The sequence below is a fragment of the Harmonia axyridis genome, chromosome 5 (assembly GCF_914767665.1).
Source record: "Harmonia axyridis chromosome 5, icHarAxyr1.1, whole genome shotgun sequence".
NCBI lineage: Eukaryota > Metazoa > Arthropoda > Insecta > Coleoptera > Coccinellidae > Harmonia > Harmonia axyridis.
Genome location: NC_059505.1, coordinates 39,568,525 through 39,591,477, shown reverse-complemented (window position 1 = coordinate 39,591,477; position 22,953 = coordinate 39,568,525). Strand labels below are relative to the sequence as shown.

The following is a 22,953-nucleotide window of genomic DNA, read 5'->3' as shown; positions in this document are numbered from 1 at the left end:
ATTTATACAAATCTAGGTATTAGAAACCTACTCATCTGTGATAATTCTGTTTTTTTCTTTACCTTTAGATTATTTTGAATGAGTTGTGATTTACCTATAGTTGTTATTGATTGTTATTTATGTAGCAATAAAAGGAATATCGATCTAGAATTTGTTATCATTCTTATACCAAACTATCATATTAGTAGATGAATATTTGAGGGATGGGGTCAATTAATGAAAGTACCTATATAAAAATCGTAATGTATTTAAAAATAGTACACTTATGGAGGAAAAACTTGAAAGAAATCACGTTAAATAACAGTTCACAATATATATATAGTTATACGTTATTTTTTTTAGTATAGGATAAATAGAACATTTTCGAACACTAAAATAGACATATGATAAATATCACTGAGAAATCGATAAGTGAAGCGATACGTTTTGTATCGAATAAAAATATTGGAATGTTCTTTCGCTAAGCCAAAAATATTCTGTGATGCTCCGTTCACACTAGACCAATCCACTTCTTCAAACGGCTTAGTGTGAAAGATAAAATCGCTTCCGCTCATCGATGTACTCTTATTCCTTAAACAGATAATAACAGGATTGTTTTTTTTTTTTTCAATTTTTTAAATTTTTCTCATGATGCATATCACACTATCGAATTGACAATAATTAATCTCATCCAATTATCGTTGAATTTGGCACGAGAAAGCTGGTCAGCGAGTTTATGAACACTCGAATGGAATTTGAAGGTCGGGTTGAATCCTATCTGATTCTGGGATGACGTAGCTTGGAAAAATTCACAACGCAGTCTCCAACATTTGACAATACATACAAACATCTATATATCGGAATACTAACATACGAAGACAACAATAACAACAATGAAATAACCAGGTGACTTATACTTCTATGAGGAAATCAAAATGGGGTGCAAAATTTTAACAGAACGTTATTTTAAAGAAGGAGAACGATGAGATGTATACTAACTAACAAAGAAACTGCAACACCTAGAAGAATTTGTTCAAATTTTAATTTTTTTTTGGTAAAACATAAATAGTACAACAAGGAGTAAATAATTGAATTGTTTTAAATTTTACAACAAACCGGGAGATGTTTAATGGTTGTTAAAATGCCTAGAGCACGTGTACCCAGAATTTATCGCCAGCTAAGTGAATTTGAAAAAAAAATCGCTAACTGTACGAACAGAAATCCAAAAACTGTTATGAAATGTTGTCAGGCGTAGTTTGATAATGCCCAAAATCGAAGAAGAGTAGACACCGGACGTCGAAGGAGCACAAATGAAGTTCAAGATCAACGTCTAAGACTTACGGTCATTAGAGACCGATTTGCGATAATTCGATCTTTGGCTGATGAGTGGTTAGGAGAACAAGGTTATTTGTCCGAACAGTTTACCGCCGGATAAGGTCTTTTGGACTGCAGCATTATCGACCCCACCTTGTGTTATCTCTGATGGTTGAGCATCGCCGGCAACGATTACAGTGGTGCAGAGAACGTCAACATTGGAATGTGGAATGGCATCAGGTCGTCTTTTCTGATGAATTTCGATTCTCCTTGAGTGCACTTGATGGCCGAAGAAGGGTAAGACGACGTCGGGGAGAAAGATGTGAACCTCAGTTGAATGTTGAGCGTCATGTACACCGGACAAAAGGCGTTATGGTATGGGGTGCTATTGCACATGCAAATTTCAATCATTTACTCCTTGCTATACTATCTATCTTCTACCAAAAAAAAATTAAAATTTAAACAGCTCCTTCTGGGTGTTGAAGTTCCTTTGTCAGTTAGTATATTTGAACTTCTTCTATTGTTACAATGAACTGACTAAATCACGAAAAAACACAAATCTCGTATTACACTAGGCGTTCTTCTTTTGAGTGGTGCATGAAATTCAACTAAACTTTTCTCCCTCAAATGTCAAAATGCAAGTAGACCAACACAATAAGAAATTGTCAATAACATTTTAAGTTACGCTTGTTTTAATTTCACTTCATGCTTATACCTTTTTTTATGATTATATTGTTACAGAAAATGTGATATAAATCAGTCAAATATTTATGAACGAAACATGAGAATAACATCAAAAATAGACACAAAAAGGTCCTATATAATACGGGATTAAGAGAATTATACTAAAATCAGATTTGTTGAGAATCTACTTTCTCTGTAAATAATTGATTTTCAATTATTTGGGTGTACTTCATATGTGCTTGTACACCACTTCCATTGCTATATTTATTGCTATTTTTGTGCGATTGATATACTACATATCAATATATCTGAGACTTGGAGTTATCTTCTTCATTTTTATTTTTGACTAATTTTGAACCTTAGTTAATTTTTTTTGTTTCAATCTCGTGATATGTATTGACCTTTCTTTGAGTAAATTGCCTTCAGTCAAGTTCATAAGGATATGTGGCAATTTCTTGTTTTGGAACTTGATGAGAAAAAGTAGAGTGGTTCGAAATCTGGATATTGGGTATATGTTATTGCCCAAAGAACGACATCTTACAAATCCTGCGCAGCATACAAATTTCATGTCATACTAACTCATATTAGGAAAATGACAATATTTTCATGCCAAACATTAAGAACTATTAAGAACTGATAACTAATTCATGGAAATACAAAGTGAGCTAGTATGACAAGAAAAAAATCCTTATGAAAAATAGGCGGGTAGTTCCCGTCCTATGTTTGAATCTTGTGATAAAGTGTTTAAAAAGTATTTTATATTTTTCAATTTCTACTTAGGTACTACATTGAAAAATAAACCCGTTCTTGAATCACATCTATAGTAAAATATTCAGTTTATAACGTCTTCATATACGAATTATTAACACCTTACAAAAAGTGTTCAATCAAGTAGGAAGATTGAAACTGTGTTCAAAGAGTACAAAATAGTTTTCAATGTTAGTAGATCTAGATCATATCTGATTGAGTAATGGTCAAAATCAATGCTTTTGGACTTTCAAAATAGATCCAGGTAAACTCATTACTTTGAAGAGTGGTAACATGAAACTGCGATGAAAAATCCACAATATTTTCTCATGTTGGGTTTAGAATACTTCAATTCTTAAAAGACTGTCTTTACATCGAGTTCATGAATTTTACATATATCGAGATGCTCAATTGAGAAAGTTCGAACTAATTTTCGAATACTTTTCTGGTCCTGCCTTTGAACAACCCACAAGGGATGAGCATTGTTATGGTGGCACCATTGATATTAATACATTGGCATTCATGAATATTTGTACATAAGTGAAAGATTTCATTGATGAATACCAAGTTATCAATTTTGCAATTCAAATCTCGACCAGTATCCATATATCCCAAATGGAAAAATAACACATTGCAACATTTTGACAGAAATGACAACTGACATTAATATTCACGGTTGCCAACATAGTTATATCAAAAGTCATCCACAACGCCTTTCATCCTGGTCCTTTTGAAAAGTAGAGGAGATTAAGGAAAAAAATTGATCATTTTAGACTAAATTTCACGTTCAAACATTTCCTCCAGGCCCCCCTGTCCTGGTGGGGTACAGCAGAGATGTCCTCTGGGTAGCTATGAAAGACGATTCGTTGATTGAAGGTCTTGTAGTCCCTCCATTAACAGTTACTAACGTCGTTGTGGTCACTTCAGATGCTGTAGATTCTCTTTTATGATAAACGCTGGTTGGCTGACTATATAATCTGAACAGAACACTAAAGTGAACATTTATTGGTTGCAAACAGTAACAATTCAGTATCAAGCAGTTGAAAATTGATTACCTCCCGAAATTGACCTGATTGACCTACAGGGTGATTCACGGTAACATGACGTTTTGATTTCTTTACAAGAAAAATTTGTTCTTGAATGCCATTTCAGATAATTAGATTCAACTATAAAAATAAACAGGCCTATTGAAAAGTCCCCGGTCTACCATAGCAAAACACATTTTACAGCGATTATAGCTATCTTCCAACTTTTCGATACCATTTTTGCAGTACGATTTGTCTTTCGCTTCAAAATAGGCAAATTCGGCGATAACTTCTTCATTGGTGCTGAATTTCTTTCAAGCGAGCATTCTTTTGAGGTCTGAGAACAAGAAAAAGTCGCTGGGGGGCAGATCTGGCGTATACGGTGGATGCAGAAGCAATTCGAAGCCCAATTCATGCAATTTTGCCATTGCTTTCATTGATTTGTGACACGGCGTATTGTCTTGATGAAACAGAACCTTTTTTTCCTCAAATGGGGCCGTTTTTTAACGATTTCATCCTTTAAACGATCCAATAACGCTATATGATAATCGCTGTTGATGGTCTGGCCCTTTTGGAACTAATCAATGAATATTAAACCTTGCGCATCTCAAAATACTGATGCCATAACCTTACTAGCTGACTTTTGTGTTTTTCTTCGCTTTGGATTCGGTTTATCGTGTGCAGTCCATTCAGCTGACTGTCGATTGGACTCCGGGGTGAATTGATGAAGCCATGTTTCATCCATTCTCCCATATCGACGCAGAAGTTCAGGTTTATTGCACTAAGACAGCTTCAAACACTGCTCAGAATCAGTAACACGTTGTTGCTTTTGATCGATTTTGAGCTCGCGCGGCACCCATTTTGCATACAGCTTCCCCATGTACAAATATTCGTGAAGGATATGATGTACACCTTCAGATGATATCTTCACAATGTCTGCTATCTCGATCAACTTCACTTTACGGTCATTCAAAATTATTTTGGGAATTTTTCGAATTTTTCGTCAATGACAGCCTCTATTGGGCATCCACTGCGTTCGCCGTCTTCGGTGCTCATTTCTCCACGTTCAAACTTATCATACCAATCAATGATGGTTGATTTTCTTGGTGCAGACCCCGGAAACTCTGCATCAAGCCAAGATTTTGCTTCAACTGGTTTTTTTCCCTTCAAAAAGGAATATTTTATCAGTACACGAAATTCTTTATTTCCATCTTTTCTCAACAAAAGAAGCTACACTCACAACGCAATATCTCGCAAACTAATGGTCGAACTGCTGTCAAATTTTGACACGTATCGTTTGAAGATGTGTACTAACTAAAAACCATATGGATTTAATACTAGCACCGCCATCTGTGTATCAAACTGGGGACTTTTCAATTGGCCTGATAGAACAGGTGACGGTTATCTTGTTGAATGTAATACCGCAAAATCCTCCATAACTCCATCGAACGTTTTCCTAACAATCCTAGCAATATCCTCTCAAATCCTCACTCTCCGCTCAAGTGAAATTAAGCCTAATCGCTTGCAAAGATGATAGCGTTCTCATCCTACAAGATAAGTTGCACGCCTACAGTAAAATCTTCTTGTTGTTGATAGTCTTGGCTGTAGTTGTTGAAGTGGAACTTGAAATCGTTCTGTTAGACCGTGCACATTGCTGCATCGAGGATTCCTAATGAAGTTTTGCCCCATTCTGCGAATGATCCTTTGTGATTGTGACCTGAAAGTGGGTTTACGATAGATCCAGTCTTTCTCAGACTTTTAACTCTTTTCAATATAATTCATTGAATTCTGAACAAAAAGTCGATGTACTGTTATAATAATCAATGGGAACGTCCACTGTTCTGTTGATACTGAAATGGCATTCCATTAAGAAGGTAATGATGGTGCCTTCCCCCACCTCTTATAAAGGGTGTTTTTTTTTGAGCTATAGAACTTTAAATTGCAATAAAACAACGATGGGTTATTCGATTGACATGAATTTTATTTATCCGCAAGATAATCTTGTGGCATTACATATTAAATATGATTTCTGGCATATGACCGCCACGGCTGGCTCGGATGTAGTCCAATCTGGACGTCCAATTTTCGATGACTTTTTCCAACATTTGTGGCCGTATATCGGCAATAACACGGCTAATGTTGTCTTCCAAATGGTCAAGGTTTTGTGGCTTATCCGCATAGACCAATGACTGTACATAGCTCCACAGAAAGTAGTCTAGCGGTGTTAAATCACAAGATCTTGGAGGCCAATTCACAGGTCCAAAACGTGAAATTAGGCGGTCACTAAACGTGTCTTTCAATAAATCGATTGTGGCACTAGCTGTGTGACATGTTGCGCCGTCTTGTTGGAACCACAGCTCCTGGACATCATGGTTGTTCAATTCAGGAATGAAAAAGTTAGTAATCATCGCTCTATACCGATCACCACTGACTGTAACGTTCTGGCCATCATCGTTTTTGAAGAAGTACGGACCAATGATTCCACCAGCCCATAAAGCGCACCAAACAGTCAGTTTTTCTGGATGTAACGGTGTTTCGACATACACTTGAGGATTAGCTTCACTCCAAATGCGGCAGTTTTGTTTGTTGACGTAGCCATTCAACCAGAATTGCGCTTCATCGCTAAACAAAATAAAATGGACGTAGTGCGCGATACGTATTCCGCACAGAACCATTATTTTCGAAATAAAATTGCACTATTTGCAAGCGTTGTTCAGGCGTGATTCTATTCATGAAGAATTGCCAAACCAAACTGAGAATAAATCACTTGACAGCTGTTAAATCGGTCGCCATCTTGAACAGTATGCCAACTTAAAGTTATATACCTCGAAAAAAACACCCTTTACCACCCTTCCTGTAAAACCCAAAACATAAAAAAGTTTCCATGAACCACCCTGCATCTTAAAGAAAAACTCAGTTATGGATCTGAAAAAAAAAACAAAGAAAAAAAAATAGATGTAACAATGAAACGAGAATTTACTGTGTCAATAAAAAAACAGTCATATCAACATATATGTAAGTATTGCTTGGTATAATATAATGTACGATAACGTCGACACAATCTTGAAAAAATCAACAACGTATCAACTGAATTCGAGGTGTCTTCTTATGAATATGGGGATTTCATTTGATGACCTTCAACTTCCTGGTTCAATGTCATCTGGAGGCACGAGGGACCATTCTGTGAAACTGATTTGCATACATTATTCTATATACACCCCACTTAAATTACTAATAACTAATCGTGAAATGATAGCCTTGATTTGCAATTAGAGTTTCCTCTGTCATGGATGAGGCATACTCTTCAGGTGATATTGAGGATATCCTAAAATTGCCGTTTTGTTCTCTTGCCCCAAAATGGTAGCATAATTTTGAATTTACAATGTTCTTCAATGATTTACAAATAATTTATAAGATAAAAAGAATCAGTGAAGCATAGTGTAAAATTAATAATTTTTTTCAATGATATGCGATATTTTATGAAATAAAATCAATAATGAACCATACGGTAAAATTCTTAGTGTTTTTTCAGTGATTTGCAATATTTCATGAGATAAAAAGAAATTAGTGTAGAATTTGCGTTTCTTTTTCTTGATGATTTTTTATATTCCACAAGGAAACGATAAAACACTGTGAAACTTGCAGTGTTTTTTCGATTATTTGCAATATTTCATGAGATGATAGAAAAAATTGGAGCAAAAAAAAAAAATTTGCAGTATTTTTTAATGATTGACAATTTTTCTTTAGATAAAAGGAAACAATATACCATAGTATAAATTCTTCAGTATTTTTTCAATGACAAGAAATTATTTATAAGATAAAAGGAAGCAGTAAAGCATACTGGAAAATTTGCAATTTTTTCAATGTCTTTTAATATATCATATGATGAAAAGAAATTATAGTATAAAATTTGGTCTGTTCTTGAATGGTTTGCAATATACCATAGAATAAAAGAGAACAATGAAGCATATTGTGAAATTTGCAGTTTTTTTCGATAATTTGCAATATTTTTCAAAAGAAAACGAAATAATAAAATACAACTACTGTGAATTTTGCAGTATTGTTTCGATAATTTATAATATTTTCCAAAAGAAAACGAAATAATAACCCGTTCTGTAATGTTTGCAGCGTGTTTTCGATAATTTGCAATATTTCATAAGATTAGAGGAAACAATGAAGCAAAGTTCAAAGATTTGCAGTATTTTTGCAATGATGGCCAATATGTTTTGAGATAAAAGAAAAAATGAATCATTATTTGAAATTTGCATTCTTTTTCTGTATGTGTTACAATATTTTATGAGATGAGAGGAAACAATGAAGCGAATTGTAAATTTGCAGTATTTCTACAATGATCGCCAATATTTCACGAGATGAAAGGAAATGATGCACAAAGTGTAAATTCATCAATTTTTTTTCAAAGATTAGCAATATTTTATAACATTACAGAAAATAATGGGCCGCGGTGTGAAATTTTGAGTGTTATTTCAATGATTTGCGATAATTTATCGATAAAAGGAAACATAGTTTAAAATTTACAAAACAATTTTTAGTATACAATTTTCGTTTTTGAATGATTAGCAATATTTTTCAACAGGAAACTAAATAATAAACTGTTCCTTAAATTTTGCTGTATATTCTCGATAATTTGTAATATTTCATAAGATGAGAGGAAAAATGAAGTATAGTGTAAAATTCGGAGTATTTTTCAATGATAGACAATTTTTTTATAAGATAAAAGGATATTATGAACCGTAGTGGGAGATTTGCAGTGTTTTTCTCGATGTTTTACAATATTTTGAAAAAGAGGAGGAAATAATGAAGCAAAGTCTAAGATATGCAGTATTTTGGTAGGATCGGCAGTATTTCATGAAATAAAAGAAAATAATAGGTATACCATGGTGTAAATTCTTCAATGTTTTTTCAATGATTATTTGAAAGAAATGATGAGTTGCAGTGTGAAATTTTGAGTATTTTTCGAATGATTTGCGATAATTTGTAAGATAAATGGAAACAGTAAAGGATAGTGTGAAATTTGCAGTACTTTTTCGATAATTTGCAATATTCCATTAAACAGAAGGAAATAATGAATCATAGTGTAAAATTTTTAACTGTTTTTCAATTAGGTATTATTGTGTTAACAAAAAAATAAATAAATCAAAATGTAGAATTTGAAGGTTTCGCAGTATTTTGCAATATATTCGCAATATTTTCTGAGATCAACTAATGAAATAAGAAAGCAAAGTGTGAAATTTGCAGGGGTTTCTGAAGATATATCGTAGAAACGCTACAGTATCGGTTGAAAAAGTTTGTCCCTATAGATCTAGGAGGATGTTAGGAGTACTGCAACTTACCGTATGCTCTCCGTGCGCGATCGGGGAGACCAATCTTTACTGCGGCTGCCTGACCGCAGACGGTTGGGACCCAGCGATCTCCTGGTCTTCCACGTGGCCAAATGATGTCGAACAGCGTTCTGGACCTCCGTGTTCAGGAAACAATACAGCAGGGCAACCGTGAACCCCTGCAACCAGACGAAGACCGCGAAATTCAATTCGAAACCAATCATCGGATCAACTGCGGTATAAAAAATTCAACGCGGCCAACATACAGAAAAAGAAGATAGAGTGGACGACTTGTTCTGTGTTCCTAAGGGGGTTTTATTTCCGTCCGTGTTCGATTATCGGGTCACAAACGGAGAAAAAATGAGGTGGGTTTTTTTTTTGCGTGGTTTGACTTGGATGGTTTTCAGCGCGCTATAATTTCGTCAGGATGTCTAAATTTTTCGAATGAATTGGTTGAAAATGTTACTGACTTCTGTAAGCATTGACATCCCAATAGAAAATGTTTATTTCTTCTCAACTCACTTTCAAAAGTTTCTATTCTCTTCAGTATTAAGGTTCTTTGAGTTGCATACATATATTGAGTCCTTTTTTTCCCTAAACCGATCAACTATCAGTACCATAATACGACACTGGAGCACACATGCTACCGTTATAAAACTTGTTTTCCTTGTTAATACCAAGCTTCAAAAGATGCGTGTCGAAATTTCGGAACAAATCGGAAAATTTAAAACATTCATAAAAATAAAAATTGAACATACAAAAATAATGTGAAGAATCTAACATGATATGCAAAAATTATAAATAATATCTCAGTTTCATAAGGATCATTCTCAGATTAAAAATTGCACAAATTTTACACAGCTAGCGATCTAAACAGGTAAAGCTTTATTTCATTTCTTACTCTTCTGTGAAATGGTTATACAAAACATCAATTTACAATGGATATCCACATTTCGTTGCGAGTACGATCCTGACAGTCTGTAAGGGACGAAGTAGGGATAGGATTTATGACTGTTTGACCACAAACAGTTGCCCTTTGCGGCAAGCCATGTGATTTACTTTATTTTATTGCCGCCTTATATCTGAACGGAATCGATCAACAGCAAAAAGATTTACTATTATTTGAGGGAGGTTTTAAATTTCTGCTTCAATAAGAAGAAATCTGCGGTTGAAGCTCATCGAATGCTCTCGAATACCTATGATGAGGCCGCTATTAGTGTAAGAACGTGCCGAGAGTGGCTTTAACGCTTCAAGAACGGTGATTTTGACGTCGAAGACCTGCATGACGGTGAAAGAGAGAAGATTTTCGAAGAAGCAGAATTGGAGGCATTACTAGATCATGACTGGTGTCAAACGGAACAAGAATTGGCAGGATTATTGGGAGTGACGCAACAAGCCATTTCAAAACGTCTAAAAGTCATGGGAATCATTCAGAAACAAGGCAATTGGGTGCCGTACGAGTTGAAGCCGAGAGATGTTGAACGGCGTTTGTTTGCTTGTGAACAGTTATTTGCAAGGAAGACGGAAGGGACTTCTGCATCGCATTGTTATTGGAGACGTAAAATGGGTTCATAAAAATAATCCCAAGCGTAGAAAATCATGGGGATATCCCGGCCATGCTTCCACGTCTACGGCCAAACCAATTATTCGATTCCAAGGTCATACTCAGTATTTGGTGGAATCAGCTCAGAGTAGTGTATTATAAATTGTTAAAACCGACTGAAACAAACACGGACGATCGTTATCGAACGCAATTAATGCGTTTGAGCCGAGCATTGAAAGGCAAACGGCCACAATACAACGAGAGACATGATAATGCTCGACCCCATATTGCGTAAGTGGTCAAGATATAATCGGAAACGTTGAAATGGGAAGTCCTACTCCACCCGCCATATTCTCCAGACATTGCGCCCTCGGACTATCACTTGTTTCGATCATGGGCACATGGCCTGACTGACCAGCATTTTTGGTCTTATGAAAAAGTAAAAATTGGATCGATTCGTGGATCGCTCCAAAAGATGACCAGTTTTTTCAACGCGGAATGAAGGGAAAAAGTAGTGGCCAGCGATGAACAATACTTTGAATCATAAATGTATTACCAGTTTTTTTTTTAAATAAAGTCTCGAAATTCGGAAAAACGGCTGAAGCAAAATCGTACGCCTATGTAGATCCAATATCCAAGGATATTTCTGAAACGGTAGTAGTACAAGTTTAAAACTCTTACTCCCAATCGGATTCGAGACGCCCTCTAGAGTAGGGCTGCCATACGTCCCGGTACGCCGGGACATGTCCCGGTTTGGACCATTGTGTCCCCGTGTCCCGGTCAGTTATTGAATTGTCCCGGTCAATAATTTGACCGTTATGGAATTCAGATTTTCTTACATTGAGTAGGTGAGAAAAAATTTCTTTTAATGGAATCTGAACGGATTCCAGTATCATGAAACTGAGAAGCTGTTACTGTTGCTCAAACATAATTTTTCAGAAACTGAAAGATTGAAAATAAAAAGAGACACAGCCAAATAAATGGTCTTGTACAATCGCATTTTGTATTAAATCCTAATAGGATCTCAATATTTCCATATAAAATATTTTCGCTGTCAACGCGGATAACACAAATACTTACTTTGAAGTAAGTAAGGCGAGTTTTTCTTTAATTAGAAGAGATTTTGTCCAAAGAAATCCGTTGTCCAGCGCACATACTTCAAAATACTGCTTTCACTTCCGCCGATATGGTGTCAATATCTGTGCAGTCTATTGGTCTTAAAATTTCCAAATATTTTTCAATATTTTCTGTAAGCGTCAAACGATGAAAGTTTTTCATGAGTATGCAGAATCAACTTACAGCAATACACTTTTTTTTTCTAGAATTAGTTGGCTTTCACTACTTCTAGCTATCGAACGCTTGCTGAAGCTATGGGTGCCATTGAAAAAGAAATTCGTATCTCGAAAAAGGGCCTCAAAAGCTATAACCGACTTTTTTATGACTCTTCAATAGAACTTTGTACTCCATTTCTACACAGTCAAGCATTTCTCATCGACAAACCATTTGAAAGGATTGAAAAATCATTAATTACTCTTATCAAACTACAAATTTATTGAAAATATACTAGGAAAGAGTTCAATGAAAGATTATTAAATAAATATTTTGGGAACCAAACAAGTCAAGTCTATAACCAACTAAAGAATGATGGTACTATGAATACAATGCAATAAGTTAAATTTGACAATGAAGTCAGCGATATTTCACAACATCCGATATCTCGAATATAGTGGACAATGACAAAATTCGATATATTTTCATGAACGGTTTCGAATGATGTTCCTTAATGAAATGAAGTACAAGAAACTGTTGGATATTTGAATGGGAAATGTTTTACGCTTGAAGATTCTGTTTATGAAGAAATTATGTACCTATTTGAATTCTTTTCTAATGCAGAAATGTCAGAAGTGGGGCAAAATATGCCAGTATATTTTCGCAATGTTCATGTGGAACGGATGTTTCCTTTTCTATAAGATATTGGCAGTGGTAAGAACGAAAGGCATCAAGTGCAGTAAGCACAGTGGAGAGTATATGAAAGACAAAAAATACTTGAGAAAGCCACAAGTCCTGAAACACTATGAATGGCTATAAATGGGCAAAGAAAAATGATTGGGGCATGTGTTATAATTCAACAACCCAGTGAAAGAAATCCTAGAAACTCGAATTTTTATTATATGAATACCTCTCAGATGCGGTTTGAATTTTTGAGTGGTATTTTCACCTATTTCTATGCCACTTGTGACTTGTCCCGGTCGATGTTCCAACATTTATGGCAGCCCTACTCTAGAGGAAGTAATCGGACTAACTGCCTCAACTGAAAGGAAATTGAATCATCCCGTCTAATTTTACGTCCTCTGCATACTCAATATCCGGGAACGGATAGGAAGAGAGTAAAAATGAAATTATTATCGACCGATCAGTGTAGCAACATTCTCGAGGGAACAAAAACACAGGGATATTTACCTTTAATTAAATTTTGGAAGATAGAACTAAGGGAGGAAGGGTAGTCCAGAATTTGTGAGGAATCCGGCATCCTGGCAAATTTTCACTTGGCTTCACGTTATAAATTGGAAACCTCTTCAAGAACACCGTACGGGTCTTCGATGAATTGTATTCGAATTTTCTATCGTACGAGTCACGTCTACAAGGAGGCTGTGGGTAGGTATTAAAGGGGAAGCTTAGCTTTTATTTCGTGCACTGAAGCTTGAAACGTTATTCGGTTACTCGAAGAACATGGAAAATTGTAGGAGAATTGGAAAAATTAACGTAATAATTTCGACATGAGTTTTCGTATTTCAAAGGTAAATCCTAATGGATATGAAATTTCATATTCAACAGTTACGGGTATTTCCAATGCTGATCTGTTCATTTTATGCAGTAGGTATGAAGTTACGTAAATTACGTCAAATAAGCCCATATGTACTGCCTCATCTTAGACTTTTTTTTTTTCAGCACCTTATCATATTTTTTATCCAACAATTCTTTCTCCACACATCCTGAAAAGTCTTTGTTCTGAAAATGAGATGAATATTTCCCTCTATTTCAACTGAAATAAAGGGTGTTTTTTTTAGAGCTATAGAACTTTAAATTGCAATAATACAACGATGGATTATTAGATTGACATAAATTTTATTTATCCGCAAGATAATCTTGTGGCATTACATTTAAAATATGATTTCTGGCATATGACCGCCACGGCTGGCTCGGATGTAGTCCAATCTGGGCGTCCAATTTTCGATGACTTTTTCCAACATTTGTGGCCCTATATCGGCAATAACACGGCGAATGTTGTCTTCCAAATGGTCAAGGGTTTGTGGCTTACCGCATAGACCAATGACTTCACATAGCCCCACAGAAAGTAGTCTAGCGGTGTTAAATCACAAGATCTTGGAGGCCAATTCACAGATCCAAAACGTGAAATTAGGCGGTCACCAAACGTGTCTTTCAATAAATCGATTGTGGCACGAGCTGTGTGACATGTTGCGCCGTCTTTTTGGAACCACAGCTCCTGGACATCATGGTTGTTCAATTCAGGAATGAAAAAGTTAGTAATCCTGGCTCTATACCAATCACCATTGACTGTAACGTTCTGGCCATCATAATTTTTGAAGAAATACGGACCAATGATTCCACCAGCCCATAAAGCGCACCAAACAGTCAGTTTTTCTGAATGTAACGGTGTTTCGACATACACTTGAGAATTAGCTTCACTCCAAATGCGGCAGTTTTTTTTGTTGACGTAGCCATTCAACCAGAAGTGCGTTTCATCGCTAAAATGGACGTAGTGCGCGATACGTATTTCGCACAGAACTATTATTTTCGAAATGAAATTGCACTATTTGCAAGCGTTGTTCAGGCGTGAGTCTATCCATGATGAATTGCCAAACCAAACTGAGAATAAATCATTTGACAGCTGTTAAATCAGTCGCCATCTCGAACAGTAATGCCAACTTAAAGTTATATACCTCGAAAAAAACACCCCTTATAACAAGAATCCAATGCAATTCATAATATATAATCAATTTTTTATATTCTACTACCCAAAACTGCATGAAATTTGTTTTGATTATCCGAAATCTAATTCGAAATGTGAGTAGAGTAGGAAGTTTCAAATTCACCATCAAATATGTATTTAGTTTTGTCGCTCAATTAGAAACAGTAAATAAAAAAGGTCAAACAACATTAATAATCGAACACAGAAAAACTCAGAGTAATAAACATAGATAGAGGGAGCATATGTCATTTTCAGTAAGCAAATTTTGTCCCTAACATGAACTATCAAATTTGACATGAAGCGTAAAATTGTGGATTTGAAAATATATCACAATCCGACAACGTAATCTAACCATGATGGGCACATGTAAAAATTGCGTATACTCCCTCTATCCACGTCTATTACTCTATGCAGAAAACCGAAAAGATTCTTCGAACCGTCACAAATGACAGATAATCAGTCACGCCAACATAAAACAACGAAAAACCCCACCAACCTGCAGCGAAAGCAGCACAGCCCTGGCCCTCTCGAAAATCCTCTTGGAATCGGCGTCTGGCGTCGGCGCCCATATGGTGATGACGTAGGTGACGCCCAACAGCGGCATCAGCACCAACAGCGCCTTAGCAGCCTTGTGGTACTGCTGCGTCTCCACAGTGTTCGCAGAACGCAACTTGGTCACCAGCACCCACATGATGGCCACCAGAAAGATCAGATTCAAAAGCAGGACTGCCACCTGCGGCGCCTGAAAGATCCAGTCTACGAGGTGGGGGTTGAACCAATCGCACTGCAATAAAAACATCTCTCTGTGACCCCGAACTGAAATGACAACAATCAATTTTTACGGCGTAATAACTGAACAAACTGGCGGGACTGCACAAGAGACTGAAAATATACGACTGGCAATATTGGATTGGTTTCCTTCTTTATCGATGGTCGAAACGTTCCACAATATGCGTTACTTTGAGGCGGATTTTTTCATCATCGTATTTACAAGTTCTGTGGTTCCTTAAGGATCTATCACACTAGGATATTTTCTGTCTGAAATTTCGCATTCACGGGATTTTTTGGTTTGCTGACATTTCAATTTAAGAGTGAACCTAACTGTTAGATTTTTCTTCTTATTAATCACCGAATTTTATAGGCTTTTCACACAATTTCTTGAAATATTAGGTGTACAACTTTGCTTTCGCTGTTTTGCAATATATTGTAGTGGCAGTCGAAATAAATAGATCGTAGATGTCCTTCATAAAGCTTAGGTATTCGTAAACATAACGCCATCGAAATATTAGTCGATTTGTATCTGCATCATAAAGTTATTGTCGATTGAACATGTCAGATTACGAGCCAAATTCTAGTCATTTGCGGGTGGTTTTCATTTACAACTTAAATATGAAGAAATCTGCGGCTGAGGCTCATCGAATGCTCTCAAATACCTATGGTGAGGCCGCTTTTAATGAAAGAATATGTCGAGAGTGGTTTCAAAGCTTCAGGAACGGTGATTTCGACGTCGAAGACCAGCATGGCGGTGGAAGAGAGAAGGTTTTCGAAGAAGCAGAATTGAAGGCATTCCTTGATCAAGACTAGTGTCAAATGCAACAAGAATTGGCGGGATCATTGGAAGTGTCGCAACAAGCCATTTCAAAATGCTTGAAAGTCATGGGTATGACAAATGATTCAGAATCAAGGAAATTGGGTGCCGTACGCGTTGAAGCCGAGAAATGTTGAACGGCGTTTGTTTGCTTGTGAACAGCTGCTTGGAAGGCAAAGACGGAAGGGATTTCTGCATCGCATTGTGACTGGAGACGAAAGGTGGGTTCATTACGATAATCCCAAGCGCAGAAAATCATGGGAATATCCCGGCCATGCTTCCACGTCGACGGCCAAACCCAAAATTCACAGTTCCAAGGTCATGCTCAGTATTTGGTGGGACCAGCTCGGCGTAGTGTATTATGAGTTGTTAAAACCAATGGAAACGATCACAGGCTATCGTTACCGAACGAAATTAATGCGTTTGTGCCCAGCGTTGAGAGACAAACGGCTTCAAAAGATGACCAGTTTTTTCAACGCAAGATTCATACGCTGCTTGAAAGATGAGAAGAAGTAGTGACCAGCGATGGACAATACTTTGAATCTCGCTTTGAATTATAAATGTATACACAGTTTTATACAATGAAGCCTCGTATTTCGGAAAAAAACGGCGGAAGCAAAGTTGTAGGCCTATGTAATAATCTACATTATTTCAGTATTTTTAATTTGCGAATGAAAAAAAAAATAATTGATGATGTGGTATCTCTTCAAAGCACTGATGTATCTTGAAAAAATTCGTAAACAAATCTTACAGAAAATCATTATAAAAAAGGCTCTTATTTTGTGGAAATTTATAAAATACCAACAAACCAAAGCTTTTTCAGTTGGTAAGTACACAAGAGTCATATAGATGATTGTGACAGATAAAATGATAAAGCATATAGGTTGATATACTTGTTGAAGGAACCACGAATTATGCTCAAGTGTTCATGCTGTGAGTACCTCACAAAAATGCAACTGAGTGACACTATGATTGTTTACACCTCAACCTCAAACCGTAGCTTTTTTATGTTGAACCTTAAAAAAATCACTTTAGAATAAAATTGAACTTACCGAATTTGCAGGATCATCTTCTGTTGAAATGAAGCTTTTTAGTATTGCCCAAACAGCAATGAAACATAAAGGAAACACTGAAATTTAACAGTATCAATGAGTATTCCCAAAGAGAAAGTATGCCTAAAATGTAAAACGTACACAAACAAGCTGGCACACGTAAAACAATCCAGCTGAAGTTCCAGCAAACACTTGATAAAATCATTCAGAAAAAGACTGCAAATATCATAAGTCACTTGATCTCAATTGCCATTTATATTTCACCAGTTTTATGTGGGCCACATTGTATGTTTCAGAAAACACTAACATGCAGATGAGGCCTTTTGCGCGCTTGAAGTATACCCATTTACTTCAAATATACACCATAGAAATAGCAAAAAGTGGAATTTGTGAAATGTAGTCACATATCGGTCACCCATCCAGATAGCAACCTCGTCCGAAGCTGCTTATCTTTCATATCAGAAAAAAGATAAAGTCAATATTTTTAATTCTATTAAACTGCTGAATTCAATAAGATATTCTAGTTAAATCATGCGGGTTTAGTGGTAGTTGTACAACAAGCGCGCAAAAAGGCGATAAATCGAGCTGAAACAATCAGATCGAAAAAACTAGCCATTACGTTGGCATTAATGGGTGTCAAATCGAATATAGAACACATCACTCACCCCATCCGATCAATAGGTAAATTCTTAATTTGAAATTTTCCCTTGTCAGCGTTTCCACAACCAGAATATACAAATAGAGACCTGGAAAAAGAGATGAGGACGTCATTGCAAATGGAAGCCGTTTTAAAAATAGCGGATAAACCATTTACCTTCGACAAACATCCAGAAAAAAGTGGTGATGTGAAAATAATGTAAAAGGGTTATGATGAATACGCAGGGTACCGAAACGTTGAAGCTTGTGTTGAGCTGAAAATCAGATTATTGGATAGAAATTACCACTGTGACAGGTTGGCCAATTTACCGATATCAGGGTAATGATCCACATAGTGTAGGTCAGCATATAGGACCACATGAGGTTCATGTGTATGGTGTTTCGCAAGCATCTGAGTTCCCTGGAAAAACGCACTCAAAATTACGGGTTTTTCTACTCTCTTTGAGTAGAGATGCTAGTTAACATGTTCCTGAATTTTTCAAACTTGAATTACATAGGCGTACAACTTCGCTTCCATCGTTTTTTGCGACGTTCGAGGCTTTATTGTAAAAAACTGGTTATAAAGGGTGTTTTTTTAGAGTATAGAACTTTAAATTGCAATAAAACAACGATGGATTATTCGATTGACATGAATTTTATTTATCCGCAAGATAATCTTGTGGCATTTCATTTTAAATATGATTTCTGGCATATGACCGCCACGGCTGGCTCGGATGTAGTCCAATCTGGACGTCCAATTTTCGATGACTTTTTCCAACATTTGTGGTCTTATATCGGCAATAACAAGGCAAATGTTGTCTTCCAAATGGTCAAGGGTTTGTCTTATCCGCATTGAGCAATGACTTTACATAGCCCCACAGAAAGTAGTCTAGCGGTGTTAAATCACAAGATCTTGGAGACCAATTCATAGGTCCAAAACGTGGAATTAGGCGGTCACCAAACGTGTGTTTCAATAAATCGATTGTGGCACGAGCTGTGTGACATGTTGCGCCGTCTTGTTGGAACCACAGCTCCTGGACATCATGGTTGTTCAATTCAGGAATGAAAAAGTTAGTAATCATGGCTCTATACCGATCACCATTGACTGTAACGTTCTGGCCATCATCGTTTTTGAAGAAGTACGGACCAATGATTCCACCAGCCCATAAAGCGCACCAGTCAGCTTTTCTGGATGTAACGGTGTTTCGACATTCACTTGAGGATTAGCTTCACTCCAAATGTGGCAGTTTTGTTTGTTGACGTAGCCATTCAACCAGAAGTGCGCTTCATCGCTAAACAAAATAAAACATCGCGTAGTGCGCGATACGTATTCCGCACAAAACCATTATTCTCGAAATGAATTGCCAAACCAAACTGAGAATAAATCACTTGACAGCTGTTAAATCGGTTGCCATCTTGAACAGTTATGCCAACTCAAAGTTATATACCTCGAAAAAAAACACCCGTTAGTTTGGAAATGTTATTCTACAGGTTTTTCCAATAGAAGTTTTATTTTGACATTGAAAAATCGAGTATATTTTACGAGAAATCAATGCATGTTTATTTATTGTAAAGAGAAAGGTATGGCATTAATGATGGAAACCAATATCAGCCAAAATCGCCACGGCTATGGTTACAACGCCATTTCGTTTTCATAAAATTTCCCATGAACTTCACTTTACGGTCATTCAAAATTATTTTTTATTTTGGTGACAGCCTCTTTTGGGCGTCCACTGAGGTCTTCGGTGCTCATTTGACCACGTTTAAACTTAGCATACCAATCAATGATGGTTGATTTTCGTGGTGCAGGCCCCGGAAACTCTTCATCAAGACAAGATTTTGCTTCGACTGTATTTTTTTCCTTCAAAAAGCAATATTTTATCAGCACACGAAATTCGTTTTTTTTTTTCATCTTCTTTCAAAAACAAAAATCTCACAAACTAATGGTAGGACTGTTGTCAAATTTTGACACGTATCGTTTGAAGGTTGGTACTTACTAAAAAGCATATAGATTTAATACTAGCACCACCATCTGTGCATCATATCGGGGACTTTTCAATTGTCCTAATAGATAGCAGGCTCTTCAAAATGAAACCTCTTATATTTATACACACACAACTCGATTGCATCTATTGTCACTGCAAAATTATGCATTTTTTTTCCGATTTTCTACTTACATTTTTTTTGTTTTGTAGTCAGTGTTTCCCTAGAATTTTTTTCATACAAATCATGCGATATGAAAAATATTCAGTTTCAACAACTAGCATCTCTACCCTTCGAGTTTATATATCTTCCAGAAATGAAAACCTAGAAAGAATGCCACTTCGACAAGAAAATCATTCAATTTCAATTCAACTCGAACGAAAAATTGCATTCTACTGAGGAAATAAAGCAAAGTCAAACAGAATCGTGCTCAAAGCAAGCGGTACGTTCACGAACGTATACGACTTGACTTTCATCTTACAAATACATCATTTTATGTTTCTCTATAGATAGAAGTTTTCAACTGGGACTGTTACAGACATCAACATGAACTTCAGCGAAATTTACAGCTTGAATATGATTCTGAACACATAAAATACGAGTGTTGAGTCTGACATCTCAAGTGATTCTGGTTTGCTCTAAAACTTCTACAATCCACATTGTGTTGTTAACCTTTCAGTCTGGTTCATTTAAATTTACTTACCTTCGAAGTAATATTTGGTTTGTTCAGTAGGTATAACAAATTAATTTGAGTTGCATACATAACCTAGGTGTTTTTCTTCATTTATAATATATGTATCCGGATTATAAAATAAAGCCATTTAGAGGCTGGAGTAGAATAGAATAATCTTTCAAAGATTACCGCCAACAGCATTAGGTAAAGTGCTTTCTGTCAAAATATGTGATAGGATATGTTATAATCCAAGTCATTCCAAACATAAAGTTCAATTGGCAATAGTTTTCTATAGGTTAGTTTTGACGTTAGAGGCCCCAGAAAATTCTCATTTGTTTTCAATTGTTAAACAATACATATCGTTATCCTGAGAAATCATCACAATTCTGAGTAATCTATGTAGGTAATCAAGATGTGAACAGTCATTCATATGAGGTACTATTAAGAGCATAGTTCTTGTGTTGTTATATTCAGTCAATTATACAGTGTGTTCCGGCTACTTACATTTTTTTAAGTTCAATTATTTGAAAATGATTACAAATCGCCTTAGCGATCTAAAATCAAAAAAATGTTTATGAACCTATTCTACACCGTATTCTACATCACATTATTCACAAGTGTTCCTTTCAAAAGGAAGAAAAAGTTATATTCGAAGTATTCCGTACTTTAAAATATTTTTCGACCATCATAATTTCAAGGAACTAGAAAAGATTATGAATATTACAAATCTGTCTTTAAAATTTCCTCGAAACCTCATAGTTTGAACTCGAAATTTTTAAAAAATCAGTAAAAATTGAATCTAAGCAAGAATAGTTATACCTACTGAAATATTTATCGCAGACCCCTTAAATATAAACGTCTTTGAAAGATCGAGCTCTGATCTAAAACCTGATGAGGTTTCAAGTCCATATCTTGCCTCCAAGAGAAGTGACAGCCGATGAAAAAGTACAACATTTCCATGGAGAGTCTTTTTTCGAATTTTCTAAGGGTAAGGTATGGAAAATTATTAAACATTTTTCGATTTAAAAATCTTCGGGTGAGTTCAATTTCGGGTAATTAGGCATAGTCGATGCTAAGACCGCAAACCGATTTTTCGTAGAATTCACAGATTCAGAAATATTCGACTCTGAAATTTTAGAAAAACTCAGTAAAAATTGAATCTCAATACAAAAATCGTTATATCTCCTGAAATATTCGTCACAGACCCCTCGAATGAAAACGTTTTTTGAACATCAAGCTCTGATCTACAACATATTGAGAATTCAAGTACGTATCTTGCGTCCAGGAGAAATTGCAGCGTCAAGAAAATTATCAAATTTTTTTTGAAAATTTCAGTTTATAACCTATAATTTATGAAATAATGAACATATCGCCTAACTGCAAGCATTTTCGTGATCTACGTTATCCTATCAATTGATAAAGGGGTACAAAATTTGCCTGAAGGAACTTTTAATCAATTACGAAAATTTTTCGATAAAAAAATTTGCGGGCAAGTTCAAAATTTGGCTAATTGGGAATCATTCATTCTTATATCGCTATCCGGTTCTTCATAGACCTCACAGTTCATGAAATTTCAACTAGAAATTTCGGAAAAATCAGTAAAATTTTAATCTCTACAAGAATCCTCAGATCTCCTGAAATATTGATTACAGTCACCTCAAAAAGAAGTGTTTTTTATAGATCGAGCTCTGATCTAGAAAATATCGAAGAATCAATTCCGTATCTCGCCTCAAGGAGAGATGATTCGAGAAAATGATATAATTATTTAGTAAATTTCTTATATCTTTATATCTATAGGAATACAGCAAGATATAATCATAAGACGATAACTTCTGGACGATGTCCAAAGCAATATCAATTTCGTCACTGTTCAAACGCATTTTTCAAACGAGCTGTTTCTCCCCAACAAAAACAACAATCGTGTAAATTGCATTACACTTGGAGATACTTCGGCTTTCTAATCTAAATATGATTAGGAATATCCGCCATACATATGTATGAGCCCGTGTAAACGTCGCTTTAGCAGGGTTAACGTAAGCCCGAGGCTTTCAGAAAACACAAAGCGGTTCAGTTGTTTTATATTCCCCATACCGACTACCGTCAAACTGAATTTCTTCAGGATCAATGTCGGGATAATCATTGCTGTTTTTTTTTCAGCGTCCATTCGTCCAAACAACAACGAAATGAGAATGGACTAAAATTTAATGAAAAAAAAATTGGAGCGCTGACGTGAAGTATGAACTTTTGCGTGCCAGTTAAAATTCACTAAATTTTATATAACCTCTGAACCATTGTAGTAGTGGACAATAACGCAATTAACCTGAAAATATACTAACTGACAAAGAAACTGCAACACCCAGAAGGAGCTGTTTAAATTTAATTTTTTTTTTGGTATGGCA

General features: G+C 35.9%; 1 protein-coding gene across 4 annotated transcripts in view; it reads right to left on the bottom strand.

The window, feature by feature from the left end:
• Positions 1 to 2,787: 2,787 nt before the first annotated feature.
• Positions 2,788 to 22,953, bottom strand: part of LOC123680518 (diuretic hormone receptor-like) — a 34,551-nt gene continuing 14,385 nt past the window's right edge. For 2 of the 4 annotated variants that reach the window (XM_045618458.1, XM_045618457.1), the window contains exons 4-10: positions 18,229 to 18,319; positions 18,077 to 18,173; positions 17,928 to 18,008; positions 17,263 to 17,339; positions 15,119 to 15,406; positions 9,101 to 9,267; positions 2,788 to 3,701 (exon numbers count right to left, since the gene is read on the bottom strand). In XM_045618458.1, coding sequence (XP_045474414.1) covers positions 3,512 to 3,701; positions 9,101 to 9,267; positions 15,119 to 15,406; positions 17,263 to 17,339; positions 17,928 to 18,008; positions 18,077 to 18,173; positions 18,229 to 18,319 — 991 coding nt within the window. In that variant the 3' untranslated portion in view covers positions 2,788 to 3,511. Of the gene's footprint in view, positions 3,702 to 6,704; positions 6,939 to 9,100; positions 9,268 to 15,118; positions 15,407 to 17,262; positions 17,340 to 17,927; positions 18,009 to 18,076; positions 18,174 to 18,228; positions 18,320 to 22,953 lie in introns of those variants that run through there. The other 2 variants (XM_045618460.1, XM_045618459.1) reach the window with 2 other exon arrangements.